Source organism: Bos javanicus, chromosome 21 (genome assembly GCF_032452875.1).
Source record: "Bos javanicus breed banteng chromosome 21, ARS-OSU_banteng_1.0, whole genome shotgun sequence".
Classification (NCBI taxonomy): Eukaryota; Metazoa; Chordata; class Mammalia; order Artiodactyla; family Bovidae; genus Bos; species Bos javanicus.
In genome coordinates this window covers 67,347,091-67,363,128 of record NC_083888.1, presented here as the reverse complement: position 1 = coordinate 67,363,128, position 16,038 = coordinate 67,347,091, and the positions used below count along the sequence as shown (strand labels likewise).

Sequence of the window (16,038 nt, the reverse complement as noted above, 5' to 3'; positions counted from 1 at the left end):
ACAGCACAGAGGACACAGAAAGCAGGTCTGTACAGTGTAAAACAATTCATACCAAAAAATTCTATTAGATAGCAAGTACCCTGTATCTGTTTTTTTTGGCCGTGCTGAGCAGCATGTAGGATCTTAGTTCTCTGACCTGGGATCGAACCTGTGCCCCCTGCACTGGAAGCACGGAGTCCTAACCACTGGACTGACAGGAAATTCCCTTTATTTTTTAAAATATGTTTCAATGCACCATTATTTCCTCAGGAATACAGCTAGAGCAAAAAACACCTTTGAAAACTTTAGCTTACTGTAATTCCCTCTAAAATTTAGGTGCAATTATGACATTTTGATATATTAAAATTTAGAAAATTACAATCTGATTACAGATGTTTCTACTAAATTAAAGCTTTACATTTGAATGTTTAATACTGAATCTTTTAACCTATCTTTAGCAATTTCAAAAAGTTAACAGAAATGATCAACTACACACACACACACACACACACACACACACATACATATATTCTAAAAGTGTACCTGGAATGGGAGAAGGGAAGAAATCTCCTGTCACTTCTGGAATATATGTTTAGCTTTATGAAAAACTTTCAAGAATGCATTTAGACCCAAAAGTATTTAAGAAAGCAGAAAGTACCTATGTTTGGATGATTTAAAATCTTCATTATTCTCACTTCTCTGAAGAGCTAAAAAACAAACACACACACAATCCCCCCAACACAGGTTATTAAACATTATATTCCACAGTGGCAATATCAATTAAATTGTTCTCTTAGATAACTGATTCACTGATAATGTTTAGTAGTCCACATCTAAGACATGGAAATCCAGAGTAATTATGACGTAATTTTGTTGTCTAATACTAAATGAGTCCATTTCAATGCTCCAATACTAATGCGTCAGTTTTATCGTATGAAAAAGCAGAGTTCCCAGAGGATGATACTTTGCTATTTTGAATTATATTTTGCTATCTTGAACACAGAAATCAGATTTAAGCAGAATAGTTTGTTATTAGCCTTAGTCCAATTCAGTATCTATCGAGGAATTCTAATTCTGCAAATCAAAACTTGTACAGTCCCAATGAACTGCATCATGAGTGTAATGGATTGATAATTCCAAGTAATTCTATAAGGCTTTAAATAAAACCACTTCAAGCTGCCTAGCCATCACACAGAATAAAGCAGAATATTAAACTGTTGCTGTACAAACATGCTGTGAATTCAGAGCATCATGGTCTGGGCTAATATGATATCTCATAAAATAACAGAATTTTAGAGGTCATCTTAGACAACCCTCCTGCAAACCAGTGGAAACCAGAAAAAGAGAGGAAAGATCTTCCAAGGTTCTCCTATGGGGGAAGGTGGGGAATGTGGTTACAACTAGTCTCCTAGCACCCAGGGTATCACAGCCTGTAGGAGGCAAGGCTAGAAAGTGGTCTGGGAAACGAGGAGCGGCTGCCTATGGGATGGGGAAGGTGGGACTCTCCCCGCCCTTGTCTTTGTCCACCAGGTCTAACCTAGAAATGAATCAGCAACTAACAGGCATGGAGGCAGCTGAAAGGCAGGGAGGCACAGCATCTGACCTACAAACAGCTCAGAGCTTAGAAACATGGAATCCAGATGAACGGCCTTTCTGTCTACAATACCGGGCTTCCAGGTGGTGCGGTGGTGAGGAATCTGCCTGCCACACAGGAGACACAAGAGATGCAGGTTCGATCCCTGGGTTGGGAAGATTCCCCTGGATAAGGAAATGACAACCCACTGCAGTATGCTTGCCTGGGAAATCCCATGAACACAGGAGCCTGGCAGGCTATACAGTCCATAGGGTCGCAAAGAATCGGACATGACTGAAGCGACTAAACCACGACCACCTATGATACTGGACCATCCACTAAAGGCTTGGGCTCCTTCTTCATTTCCTTCTGTTACACAAACACAGGAACCTTGTTTTCCCAATTCATTATAGCTGGACTTGTACCTATAATTTGAACCTCCCAGTTATTTCTATGGCTGTTAAATTAGAAGAGTGACAAGTTGGCTGTCATACTAACTCAGCTCAGGACACTGTTTTAGAATGAAACCCTGAGCATGGCCATGGCAGACTGCTTACACTTTCAGCCTCAACTCCAGGCACTCTGATTTCTCCCAGAACATACTCTTTCTTTCCTTAAAATTTTTTCTCCTTTTCATCCTTCAAGTCTCAGGCAGATTCTCTGAAAACCTTACTTAAGTAGGTTTCCTTCGTTTTACATCATAGCACTTCTTTCCCAGAATGTCCTTCACGTTGTGATAATACATTGTGTTTATCAGTGCATTTTTGCCGCCTCATCTACAGGGAGTGTGTCTGCCTCCTGTCACCAGTGGAACCTCGAAACCCAGCCTGGCACACAACAAGAACTCATCTGTCTGATAAAAGCCTGCAAGAAAGTACTGGGTATCAAGAAGTGTGGTTTGAGCCAGTCTCCTTAGCATTCTAATGACCACACTGCTTTTAGATCCTGAGTAGCAGAATGCCTAAGACAGGGTTGTCACAGTTCTGCTGGCAAAAGGGGCCCAACAAAAACACCTTACATCCTACTAGCAGCACATCACCACAACATCAGAACCAAAGAGCAGGAGAAAGACAGAGTCCTGCAGGGACCCAAGGGACAGAGAGCTCACCTCTGTCTGCGGTGCTGGGCACCATGGAGGTAACTGGATTTATGCAGTTCCAAATGGGCTGGTGATGTGAGCAAGACAGGGAGGCGCAACCAATGAAGACTATTTCAAGAAGACCAGGTGCTCCACCTGCCAGAGCACGGGTTTCCAAGTGTGGACTTTACACCACCAGCATCAGAACATTAGGGTATCTGTGCAAACTGTAGGTTCCTGGGTTCTACCTATCACTAGATCTGAAATGAGCTTTGAGAATTTTACATTTCAACTAGCACCCCTGGTGTGGTGCTTTTAAAACAGGTCCACAAATACTTTGTCAATCCTCTTCTCAAAAGGTAGAACTTAATATTCCTCCCTTTCAGTGTGGACTGCACTTAGAGACTTGCTTCTCATGAAGCGAGGAAAGCAGAGCGATAGGGAGGGGACATCAGAGACTAAGCTGTAAAGGCACTGGGGCTCCTCCTTGCTCTCACAGATCACTGACATGCACGTCGTAAGGACAGTAAGTACTTCAGTGGACAGGCCCAGGTGGCAAGGAACTGAGGACTCACACCTGCGGCTGCTGAGGAACCGTGGGCCCTAGACAAGAGCCAGGTGAAAGGGCCTCCTAGAAGCGGATGCACCAGCCCCAGTCAAACCTGTGGGCGCCTGCAACTGTGGCTCTTCCCCAAAGTATCTTGAGAGCATCTGAGCCAGAACCATCCAACTAAGTTACCCTCAAACAGATGACTCAAAGAAACTGAATTACCACAGGTTCTAAGTTGCTAAGTTTTAGAGTAATTTTTAGAGACTAGTAGTAGGTAATACACTAGAGGAAACACAATGAAGTTTGAAAACCAAATCTGTGTGCAGGTCAAGAAGCAACAGATAAAACCGGACATGGAACAACAGACTGGTTCCAAATTGGGAAAAGAGTATGTCAGGCTGTATTGTTGTTGCCCTGCTTACGTAACTTACATGCAGAGTACATCACGCGAAATGCTGGGTTGGATGAAACACAAGCTGGAGTCAAGATTGCCAGGAAAAATATCAATAACCTCAGATACGCATATGATACGACCCTTATGGCAGAAAGTGAAGAGGAACTAAAAAGCCTCTTGATGAAGGTGAGACAGAAGAGTGAAAAAGTTGGCTTAAAACTCAACATTCAAAAAACTAAGATCATGGCATCTGGTCCTATCACTTCAAGGCAAACAGATGGGGAAACAAAGCAAACAGTGACAGACTTTATCTTTTTGGGCTCCAAAAATCACTGCAGATGGTGACTGCAGCCATGAAATTAAAAGATGCTTGCTCCTTGGAAGAAAAGCCATGACCAACCTAGACAGCATATTAAAAAGCAGAGACATTACTTTGGCAACAAAGGTCCGTCTAGTCAAGGCTACGGTTTTTCCTCTAGCCATGCTATAAAGAAAGCTGAGGGCCGAAGAATTGATGCTTTTCAACTGTGGTGTTGGAGAAGACTCGAGTGTCCTTTGGACTGCAAGGAGATCCAATTAGTGAGTCCTAAAGGAAATCAGTCCTGAATGTTCACTGGAAGGACTGATGCTGAAACTGAAGCTCTAGTACTTAGACACCTGATGTGAAGAACTGACTCATTGGAAAAGACTCTGATGCTGGGAGGGATTGGCGGCATGAGCAGAAGGGGACGACAGAGGATGAGATGGTTGGATGGCATCACCAACTCAATGGACATGGATTTGAGCAAGCTCCGGGTGTTGGTGATAGACAGGGAAGCCTGGTGTGCTGCCTTCCATGGGGTTGCAAAGAGTCGGACACGACTGAGCGACTGAACTGGGTCACACACAGCAGAGGCCACACCAAGGGAAATGTTGTGAAAACACACAGGACAGGTGAGTGGGACCAGACAGAGGGATGAATAGTACAAGTTTCTTTCCATAGGCAAACAGAGTAGCTGAAGGTCTCCCAGCTGGACAGCGTCCAAAGTTATACAAATAACTTTATGTATTTACCTCTGTCAGAATTACATATCAGGCAGAAGCTAGAATCAACTCTATACCAACTTAATCGCAGGGGGTGGGGAGAGGAGGCATGAAGCCAGCAGCTGTCAAGTGTCACCTGTGTCTGAAGTTCAGCACCAGATGCTCCACGGCTATGATCCTACCTAACTGAATGTTCACAGCTCTGTCAGGTGACTATGATCATCTCCAGTGCACAGGAAAGGAGGACTGAGAAAGTTAAGAAACCAGCCCAAGTTTGCCCAGCTAACCCATGCCAGAGCTCAGAGTCTGAGTTGTCTGACTCCAAAGTCCTAACTCATCTCATGATTCCAAACAGCCACCTTTGAAATGTACAAGTAAAGCAAAGGATACATTTCAAGTTGGCAAAGACAGAAAACTCCAGAGCAACAGGTGGGTACTGGCACAGAATTTTTTAACGTTGACAGTTTACGTATGTGATTCACATGCCAGAGATCTCACTGCCATCAACTGTGAACCTGATGGCTGAAGATAAATTTGGGTAGCAATAATTTGCTGAAAACATGCACATTTGAAACTCCAGTACTTTGGCCACCTCGTGTGAAGAGTTGACTCATTGGAAAAGACTCTGATGCTGGGAGGGATTGGGGGCAGGAGGAGAAGGGGACGACAGAGGATGAGATGGCTGGATGGCATCACCGACTCGATGGACATGAGTTTGAGTGAACTCCGGGAGTTGTGATGGTCAGGGAGGCCTGGTGTGCTGCGATTCATGGGGTCGCAAAGAGTCGGACACGACTGAGCAACTGAACTGAACTGAGACCTTGTATCTCATTATACACTTATTGTAACACATTAGCATGTTAAATAACTCACCCACAGGTGCCATGACAGTTCTAAGGCCAACCATAAAAGGGCAGTAAGTGGGCAATGGCCCAATTCCAAGCTTCACAACTTCTCTAAAACAGCTGGAATAATCCTCCTACTCATTAGCCTATGAAATTACCCAACCTATAAAATCTAACCAGCCCATATTTCCGGGCTGCTCTCACCTGTTGAGGTGGATCACATTCTGTCTATGGACTGTGCATCTTTCTAAATAAATCCACTACTCACCTATCAAAAAAAAAAAAAAAAATGCACATTAAGGAAAGGCCTCACTAGGATAGTACAATACATATTTTTTTAAGTTTTGCTATATAAAAGGACATTTAAATATGAAGCTCACCGATTTCTACTATCTTACTTCTCTACATTCCCTTTCAACCTTATCCAGATGCTAGTTGTAAAAAATAAACTGAAATAACACAGAAATGTGTAAAGTGAAAAAATTCTCCTCTCTTTATTAATCTCCATCTTCTACACTAGCAGCCCCCAGCCTTTTTGGCCCCAGGCCCAGTTCTGTGGAAGACGAGCTCTCCACGGATGGTGGGGGGGTGGTTTCAGGACGATTCGAACACAGTACATTCATCATGCACTTTATTTCTATTACTACCTCAGCTCCACCTCAGATCATCAGGCACGAGATCTCTGAGTTTGGGGACCCCTGCTCTACACATCTTCCCGTTTTTATGTCCTTTAGAAACTGGCAGATAGGAGGAGAACAAACATTTCTGAAGGCAAAGACCTGGATCCTGGTGATGAGAATACTGAAGAGACACTAAGCCTACAGTACCACAGAAAAAACAAATGTCCCCAAAGCCAGGACCAAGGACATACAGAAATTATCCTTGGGAAAAAACAATTTTATCAATTGACCTAAAAATAAAATGAGCAGGGTCTTTACTGGGGATTCAGTGGTGAGGAATTTGCCTGCCAACGCAGGAGACACAGGTTCAATCCCTCATCCAGGAAGATCACATATGCCAGAGAGCAACCAAACCTGTGTGTCACAACTACTGAGCTGTGCTCTATAGCCCAGGAGCTGCAACTCCTGAAGCCCGTGTGCCTAGGGCCTGTGCTCTGCAACAAGAGAAGCCACTACAATGAGCAGCCCGTGCTTGGCAGCTAGACAGAAAGCCCATGCAGCAACAAAGACCCAGCACTGCCAAAAATAAAGAAATAAAATAAAAAAAATAAGCATATCAGAGAGGGCATGGGGTGAGGTATTGTCATAGCCATCAAACTGCGACATAAGTCATCATGGCAAAGGTGACCCGACTGGCTTCTCCGGATATACAGGCATGAGACAGGCCAAAGGCTGAGAGCCTGTCAGCTGGGCAACTGACTGGATGACAACTTATCTGTTAAAAATAATGAACAGGTATACAATCAACAACCTCTTCTTTACTAGGAAAGAGCTGTACTGTAAACTCAAGGTTGTAAGGAAACACTGAGTGGGTAAGGGAGAGGAGGCAGAGTTGAAGCAGACACCCATGTTTGTGAATTTGGGTGCCACTGTGAGACAGAGAAGACTCAAGCTGCAGTGAGGAAGGGTGGCAGGCTGAGTCTGCTTTAGGACACACCCCGTGAAGGGCAATTAAGCGGGGATAGTGAGAACAAAGCTCAGTAGCTGGTATTTTGGTTTGAAGCTCAGGAAGAAATCTGGGCTATTCTGGAGAATTATCAGCATAGGCATAGTATCCTTGGAAGGAAATGACAACTGCCTAACTGAAAAATGGAAAGACAGAAACATCAACAAACAAGCATTTCAGTGCGAGAATGAGATGGGGGTCACAACAGAGACACAGGAAAACGCAGCTGGAGCGACAGAACGAAACCCAGACACCAGAGTCCAGTGCCTCCCTCAGACTGACAAGGGGGGGGTCACAAACCTCAATTTATGCCCAGCCTCCCCGACCCTAACACCTCCGGGGTACTTCATGAAGGAAGGAGGGGAGGACGGCCACCTACTTCTCCTCAGTATGTCCCTCTGTCTCACTCACCACACTGACCACAGAACCTCTGCTGAACAAAAGAACAGATCAAAGACCCTCAGACAGTCCTGAGGGGGAGAGCCTGGCAAACGCCCGAGTTCATGGAGAAGGAATTGCCAAGAAAGGCTGGTGTGAACAAGAAAAAAATACACATATTTTCGCCTCTCTATAAACAGGGTATTTCTGGAAGGACCAAAGAAACTGATGCCACTGGCTGTCTCTGGGCAGGCATCTGGGCAGGTAAAGACTTTGACTTTTATCTGTCCTGTGAACTCGGAAGCACAACTGAATTATCTATCTAATTACCTATTTATCTAAATATCTAATTATCTATCTCCTTTTCTACTATTAATTTTAAGAAAAAGGTTGAAAATAAAGTTTTTTTTTTTTTTTTATAAAAGGGGAATTTCTGAAAAAGAAAAGGTAGCTGCAAGTTGCTGTATTCTGAGGACTGTTAACAAGAGTTTACTATTCTTTTCATGGTGTGGGCCAAAGCTGCTGGTGGGTGGAAGGCAAGCAAGTTTTCCAGGGAATGTCTTTAAAGACCAGCAAATATGAGAGCCAGCATAGTAAGGCAAAACCTAAGGAGCTTAAAGAGAGTTCAATTACTCTCAGAACCACCCTAACATGAAAATAAACAACAGAATAGGAAAGCTAACAAATGACAGAGAAATTAATTAAAAGCATTATTAAAATCTGTTTGTCTAACACTAGGCAAAAGCATGACCTGTCTCCTACCCAGGAAGAGCTGCCTACAGATAGGGGAACATAAATGTGTGGATGTTGTTGTGTTTCAGTCGCTGTCTTCTGTGACCCCATGGACCATAGCCTATCACGCTTCTCTGTCCATGGGATTTCTCAGGCAAGAACACTGGAGTGGGTTGCCATATATTTCTCCAGGGAAATCTTCCCAACCCAGGGATCAAATTAGAGTCTCCTGCTTGGCAGGCAGATTCTTTCTATTGAGTCACCAGGGAAGCCCATGTGTAGATGTACTGCATGTAATTAACCAGTATTTTACTGATATCAGTTCAGTTCAGTCGCTCAGTCGTGTCCGACTCTTCGCGACCCCATGAATTGCAGCACACCAGGCCTCCCTGTCCATCACCAACTCCCGGAGTTCACTCAGACTCACATCCATCGAGTCAGTGATGCCATCCAGCCATCTCATCCTCTGTTGTCCCCTTCTCCTCCTGCCCCCGATCCCTCCCAGCATCAGAGTCTTTTCCAATGAGTCAGCTCTTCGCATGAGGTGGCCAAAGTGTTGGAGTTTCAGCTTTAGCATCATTCCTTCCAAAGAACACCCAGGGCTGATCTCCTTCAGAATGCACTGGTTGGATCTCCTTGCAGTCCAAGGGACTCTCAAGAGTCTTCTCCAACACCACAGTTCAAAAGCATCAATTCTTCGGCGCTCAGCCTTCTTCACAGTCCAACTGTCACATCCATACATGACCACAGGAAAAACCATAGCCCTGACTAGACGGACCTTTGTTGGCAAAGTAATGTCTCTGCTTTTCAATATGCTATCTAGGTTGGTCATAACTTTCCTTCCAAGGAGTAAGCGTCTTTTAATTTCATGGCTACAGTCACCATCTGCAGTGATTTTGGAGCCCCAAAAAATAAAGTCTGACACTGTTTACACTGTTTCCCCATCTATTTCCCATGAAGTGGTGGGACCGGATGCCATGATCTTCGTTTTCTGAATGTTGAGCTTTGAGCCAACTTTTTCACTCTCCACTTTCACTTTCATCAAGAGGCTTTTGAGTTCCTCTTCACTTTCTGCCATAAGGGTCGTATCATCTGCATATCTGAGGTTATTGATATTTCTCCCGGCAATCTTGATTCCGCTTGTGCTTCTTCCAGTCCAGCATTTCTCATGATGTACTCTGCATATAAGTTAAATAAGCAGAGTGACACTATACAGCCTTGACGTACTCCTTTTCCTATTTGGAACCAGTCTGTTGTTCCATGTCCAGTTCTAACTGTTGCTTCCTGACCTGCATACAGATTTCTCAAGAGGCAGGTCAGGTGGTCTGGTATTCCCATCTCTTTCAGAATTTCCCACAGTTTATTGTGATCCACACAGAAGAAATGGAGTAGCCATCATGGTCAACAAAAGAGTCCAAAATGCAGTACTTGGATGCAATCTCAAAAACGACAGAATGATCTCTGTTCGTTTCCAAGGAAAACCATTCAATATCACAGTAATCCAAGTCTATGCCCCAACCAGTAACGCTGAAGAAGCTGAAGTTGAATGGTTCTATGAAGACCTACAAGACCTTTTAGAACTAACACCCAAAAAAGATGTCCTTTTCATTATAGGGGACTGGAATGCAAAAGTAGGAAGTCAAGAAACACCTGGAGTAACAGGCAAATTTGGCCCTGGAATACGGAATGAGGCAAGGCAAAGACTAATAGAGTTTTGCCAAGAAAATGCACTGGTCATAACAAACACCCTCTTCCAACAACACAAGAGAAGACTCTACACATGGACATCACCAGATGGTCAACACCGAAATCAGACTGATTATATTCTTTGCAGCCAAAGATGGAAAAGCTCTATACAGTCAACAAAAACAAGACCAGAAGCTGACTGTGGCTCAGATCATGAATTCCTTATTGCCAAATTCAGACTTTAAATTGAAGAAAGTAGGGGAAACCACTAGACCATTCATGTATGACCTAAATCAAATCCCTTATGATTATACAGTGGAAGTGAGAAATAGATTACTGATATCACGTAGGTTTATTGCTAACTTTTGGCCGCTGAACTATTATAGTGAGCATCCTTGTATATATACCTCCTCATACATTTCTGAAACTATATTGGCAGAGCAGATTCCTAGAAACTGAATAGAAGCCAACAGCGTACATGCTTCTAACATTTTGTCCGTACTTACATTACTGCCAATAAGAGAGTTCCTGATTCTCCACACTCTTGCCAACAATATGAATTATCCGTTTTGCAAATCTGATGTGAAAAACACGTTATCTTTTCGGATGTGGATGTTGAACAGTTTTACTTGAACACTGACCATCTGTCCTATTAATTGCCTGAGTATATCTTTTGACTATTTTCTATTGGGTTATATACTCCTGTTTCTCCTCAATTAGCAAGACTTTTTCCATAGTAAGGAAATAGGATCTTTGTCTGCAATAGCAGACAACGTTGGGTACTTATCCAAATTCATCCTGACTCTTTCTTTGCTGGCTTTTCAGAAACAATCCTTTCAGCTTCTTTAGCTATGTCATCTATTGTTCACCTACATATTTCTAAAATGTCAGATTATACAGCTTCCTTGATTTCCCACTGTGGATTTAGCTTTCCTAAAGCCCTTCCAAACAGACTTATGCTTTCCCTCTCCAACCTCTTCATGAGGTTCTATTATAGTTTTGGCTAAATAAATAGTTCAATTTTTATTGCTAAAAGTAGTACATATATGTAGCTCTGAAAGTCAAACTGTGTAATGTAGTCTCTCTCTCCACCCTCAACCCTTGTTCATAGCAACAAGCCCTCTTATCTCAAGTATTTGAGCTGCCTTACTTCAAAACAGAAGTGCCCCTAGTCTTTATTTCTTAGCTCCTCCCTCTTGATATTGACTTGGTAACACTAGCAATGAAGACTGCTCTGACATCCTGCCCCCCCACCCTACATCCCTTCCCTCCTTCCTCTGATCAGTCACCATAATATTTGGCTAAACTATTCAGTTTGCACTATAAATATTCTTTACAGCCACACTAGGAATGCATTTCCATTCTTTCTTATTTATCAAAAATGTTTTGATTTCCTTTGAGCTAATAATTGTTTTAGTTATTCTGTTAACTTAGGTTTTCTGTCTATCTCTCACTTTACTGGTGCATCCTTAAGCTTTGTAATGGAAGTATATATCTCCTCTCAAATACTTTCAAATAGTCAAGTATTCTTTTTCCCCTCTCTGAAGATATTAATATTCTGGAGGCCTTTGTTCTGTTCTTAAGACCCGCTGTGTTGGATTTCCTGTTCTGGATCCTATGCTTTCCCACTTGTGAGTATCCTCCCTTGCTAGCCCCACCAATATTCCTGAGCAAGGGTAAGCAGATGTCTAAATTCAAGACCTTACATGGCCCAGAATGTTCTGATTCCACCTTCACCTTTGATTGACATTTGGCTGGGTAAAGAATTCTAAAGTTTTCTCTGGTAACTTTTTGGTACCAAAAAGTTGGTAACGGTCAAGTTTTCTCTGAAAGTGCCCCACCCCCAATTTAGAGAGATATACCTGACATATACTATATATTGTGTTTAAGTCTAAGGTGTACAATGTGATGATTTGATACACACAGATATTGTGATAGCTTTACCACAATAAAGCTAGTTAACATATCCTTCACCTCACATGATTACCATTTTTTTGTTGTTGTTATGGTGAGAATATTTAAGACCCATTCTCAGAGCAACTGTCAAGTCCCCAACACTTGTTAACCACAGTCCCCATGCTGTACATTAGACACCTGGAACTTCCCATCTCACAGCTGGAAGCCTGTACCCTCTGACCAGTCGCTCCCCATGTCCCTCAACCTCCCACACCCTGGCAGCCACAATGAACACTGTTTATATAAGTTCAGCTTTTTTTCCTTTTTTTAAGATTCCACATAATTGATATCATAGCTCCAATACTTTGGCCACCTGATGCAAAGGGCCAACTCATTAGAAAAGACCTTGATGCTGGGAAAGACTGAAGGCAGGAGGAAAAGGAACAACAGAGAATGAGATAGTTGGACGGCATCACCAGCCCAATGGACATGAGTTTGAGCAAACTCTAGGAGACGGTGCAGGACAGGGAAGCCTGGCGTGCTGCAGTCCATGGGGTCGCAAAGAGTCGGACACAACTGAGTGACTGAACAACAAGTGTTTGTCTTTGTCTGATTTAACTCAGCATAATGCACTTAAGGTCCATCCATGTTGTCACAAAGGGCAGGATTTCCATTTTTACAGCTGAACAATATTCCTATTATTATATAGCAGAGACAATTATGGAATATATAATAATACCCCTCACACTTTTTTTATCCACTCATCTGTCAATGAACACTTAGGCTGTGGCCCTGACTTGGCTATTGAGAGCACCACTGCAACAAACACGGAGGTCAGACACCTCTTCGAGATAGTAACTGTGTTTCCTATGGATACACATTCAGAAACGGACTGCTGAGTTGTATGATAGCTGTTTTTAATTTTTTGAGGAACCTCCACACTGTTTTCCACAGTAGTTGTTTAGATTCTGACCAACAGTACACATTTCCCATTTCTCTACACTCTTTTGATAGCCATTCTAACAGGTGTGAGGTGATGTATCTCACTGTGGTTTCAGTTTGCATTCCCCTGATAGTTAGTGATGTTAAACACCTCTTCATGTACTTGTTGGTTATCCGAATGTCTTCTTTGGAAAAATTCCTATTTAGATTCTTTGTTGTTTTTTAACTTGGATTCTTTAGGGTCTTATTTGCTGTTGGGTTTTAAACGTTCCTCTTCTTCCCTTTTGCAGGCTGCCTTTTCACTTTGCTGATCGCTTTTTTTTGGGCTGTGCGCAAGTTCTGTAGACCCACTTTTTGTGCTTGTGCTTTTAGTGTCACATAAAAAAATCACTGCTAAGAACAATGTCAAGGAGCTTTTCCCCTCTGCTTTCTTCCATGAACTTTGTTTTCAGATCTTCCACTTAAATCTTTAATCCATTTTGAGTTAATTTTTGTGAGTGGTGTAAAACAGGGGTCCAGTTTCATTCTTTTACACAGGAATATTCAGTTCTCTCAGAATTTTAAAGGCTTTGATCCATTTTCTTCCCGTTTACAGTGATATGGACTGGTATGATGACATTCTGTTACAATTCTTTATGACCTATCTTCCCCCTCTTTCTTCTAATTTTGATGTATATATGTTTTAATGTACCACAGACTCAGTCTCTGTGGTACATTAGCATTCAGTCCAGACGCACTGTAGATCTTTTGTCCTTTACTGCATTGGCACCAAGCCTTTCAATCTGGAAATTCAGGTCCTACAGTTCTGGGAAGTCACATGTTAGTCTTTGATAATCTTCCCTCCTATCCCCAGTTCTTCTTACAACTCCTCTTCATCAGAAACTAGACCTCCTAGATAGGCACTTCAGTTTTATGTGGTATCTTAATTTTCATCTCTATGAACTGAGAGCCTTTGTTGACTTTATTTTGTAACCCCTTTACTGAATTTCTTTCCAATACCATGAACTCGCCTCTCCCCAAGAGTGCGTCCTCAGTGTGCCACGTTCTTCTCTCATGAATGCAATGGTGGTTGTTGCACTGTCTCCCTCTTTTTAAGCTCTTTGAAAACACCAATTGCAGTGTGTGTGTGTGTTTCTAAAGTAGTTGAGTTTCCTCTTCAGTGTTCCTTTCTCTTATTCCTATTTGCTTCAGGTTATCCTCAAATATCTGGAAATCCTTGGCTGTCTGCCCATATTTAAGAGAGGCACCAAAACACTGGACTGAACGTTATATAAGAGCTGGACCAGAGGATGACCAGGCAGAGATTAAGTAGATTCACTGAAAGACATTAAATGTCTCTAGCTGTATTTTCATTTAGCTCAATTCTCCTGGAGAAGAATCCTCCACTCTCCTATTAGGCAGCATGAAGGGCTAAGAGAGTTCTGGGGAGCAAGCAAAGAGACGGGAGACGTCCATCACTCAGCGGGCCCCTGTTTTTAGTATGCTATGCTAAGTCACTTCAGTCGTGTCCAACTCTGTGCAACCCCATAGACGGCAGCCCACCAGGCTCCCCCGTCCCTGGGATTCTCCAGGCAAGAACACTGGAGTGGGTTGCCATTTCCTTCTCCAATGCATGAAAGTGAAAAGTGAAAGTGAACTCGCTCAGTCGTATCCGACTCTTCGCAACCCCACGGACTCTGTTCGACCCCATAGACGGCAGCCCACCAGGCTCCTCCGTCCATGGGATTTTCCAGGCAAGAGTACTGGAGTGGGGTGCCATTGCCTTCTCCGGTTTTTAGTATGGGGGACCCCAAGTCTAAATGCTCTTTGACTGAACCTCTTCAGAAAACAATCTGCCCAATTTCTACTGGGGGAGAGAAGGGTGGGCTGCCTTAAGGTGATATAAGGTCCAATTACAGATTTTCAGCCAATCCTGTTTTCAGTTCTGCTTGTACCTCCACCCACAAAAGGACCCAAGAGAACTCACTCTTAAACTTCCTGAATTCTGTAGCATGGTTCAGCATGATTCTTGCTGGACCAGCCTACCTATTCCTACCCCTAGCTGCTTCCTTTGGGGACTTGGTTTCAGCTCACTATGATATACAAAATCTATTATGTGAAAAAAACCATACAATAATGTGTATACACACACACATGCACCATTCACCCATCTGTTTTCCGTCTGGCAAAGTTGGTTTAATTCTTTGTCTGCTAGTCTTCTCTATTTTTGACATTCCTTTTTAATTTTTTTACTACTATTTAGTGAGTGGGAGGAACAAGCAAAGATAAATGTTTAACTGGATGGCCTATATGCTATGTTAATTCCCAATTTTTGAACGGACGTTATGAGATTGAACTACAGCTTTCTTCCCTGTTTCTGATACATTTTGACAGCTGTTGCGGTTATCTGGGTGATTAAGACCTTTTTTTGGTATCGTATTTCCGTGTATTCTCGCCACCTCTTATCAGTATCTCCTGCTTCTGTTAGGTCTTTACCGCTTCTGTCCTTTATCATGCCCATCCTAGCATGAAATGCTCCCTTGGTATCTCCAATTTTCTTTTCTTTTATATATTTTACTTATTTGGCTGTGGCAGGTCTTTGTTGCAGCATGCAGGATCTCTAGTTGTGGTCCAGGGACTCAGTTGCCCCATGGCGTGTGGGATCTTAGTTCAATCCCTAGCCAGGGACTGAACTCGCATCCCCCGCATTGCAAGGCAGATTCTTAACCCCTGGACCACCAGAGAAGTCCCTCCAATTTTCTTGAAGAGAAAGTCTTTCCCATTCTACTCTTCCCCTCTACTTCTTTGCATTGTTCACTAAAGAAGGCCTTCTCCTTGCTATTCTCTGGAACTCTGCTTTCAGTTGGGTATATTTTTCCCTTTCTTCTATGTCTTCCGCTTCCCTTCCTTTCTCAGCTATTTGTAAGGCCTCCTCACACAACCACTTTGCATTCTCCCATTTCTTTCTCTTCAGGATTGTTTTGGTGACCGCCTCCTGTACAATGTTTCAATCCTCCGTCCATGGTTCTTCAGGCACTCTGGCTACCAGATCTAATCCCTTGTATTTATTCATCACCTCCACTATATAATCTTAAGGGATTTGATTTAGGTCATATCTGAATGGCCTAGTGATTTCCCCTACTTTCTTCAATTTAAGCCTGAATTTTGAAATAAGGACTTCACGATCTGAGCCACAGTGAACTCCAGGTATTGAGTCATGTCTGACTCTTTGCAACCCCATGAACTGTAGACTGCCAGGTTCCTCTGTCCATTGAATTTTTCAATCAAGAATACTGGAGCAGGTTGCCATTTCCTTCTCCAGGGGATCTGCCCAACCCAGGAATCAAACTCAGGACT

The 16,038-nt window shown here is 42.9% G+C and overlaps 1 protein-coding gene across 11 annotated transcripts in view; it reads right to left on the bottom strand.

Moving 5' to 3' along the window:
- MARK3 (microtubule affinity regulating kinase 3) overlaps positions 1 to 16,038 on the bottom strand; it is a 115,391-nt gene that overhangs the window by 42,899 nt on the left and 56,454 nt on the right. For 10 of the 11 annotated variants that reach the window (XM_061395457.1, XM_061395459.1, XM_061395458.1 and 7 more), the window contains exon 4: positions 638 to 686. In XM_061395457.1, the coding sequence (XP_061251441.1) occupies positions 638 to 686 (49 nt within the window). The other variant, XM_061395468.1, reaches the window with a different exon arrangement.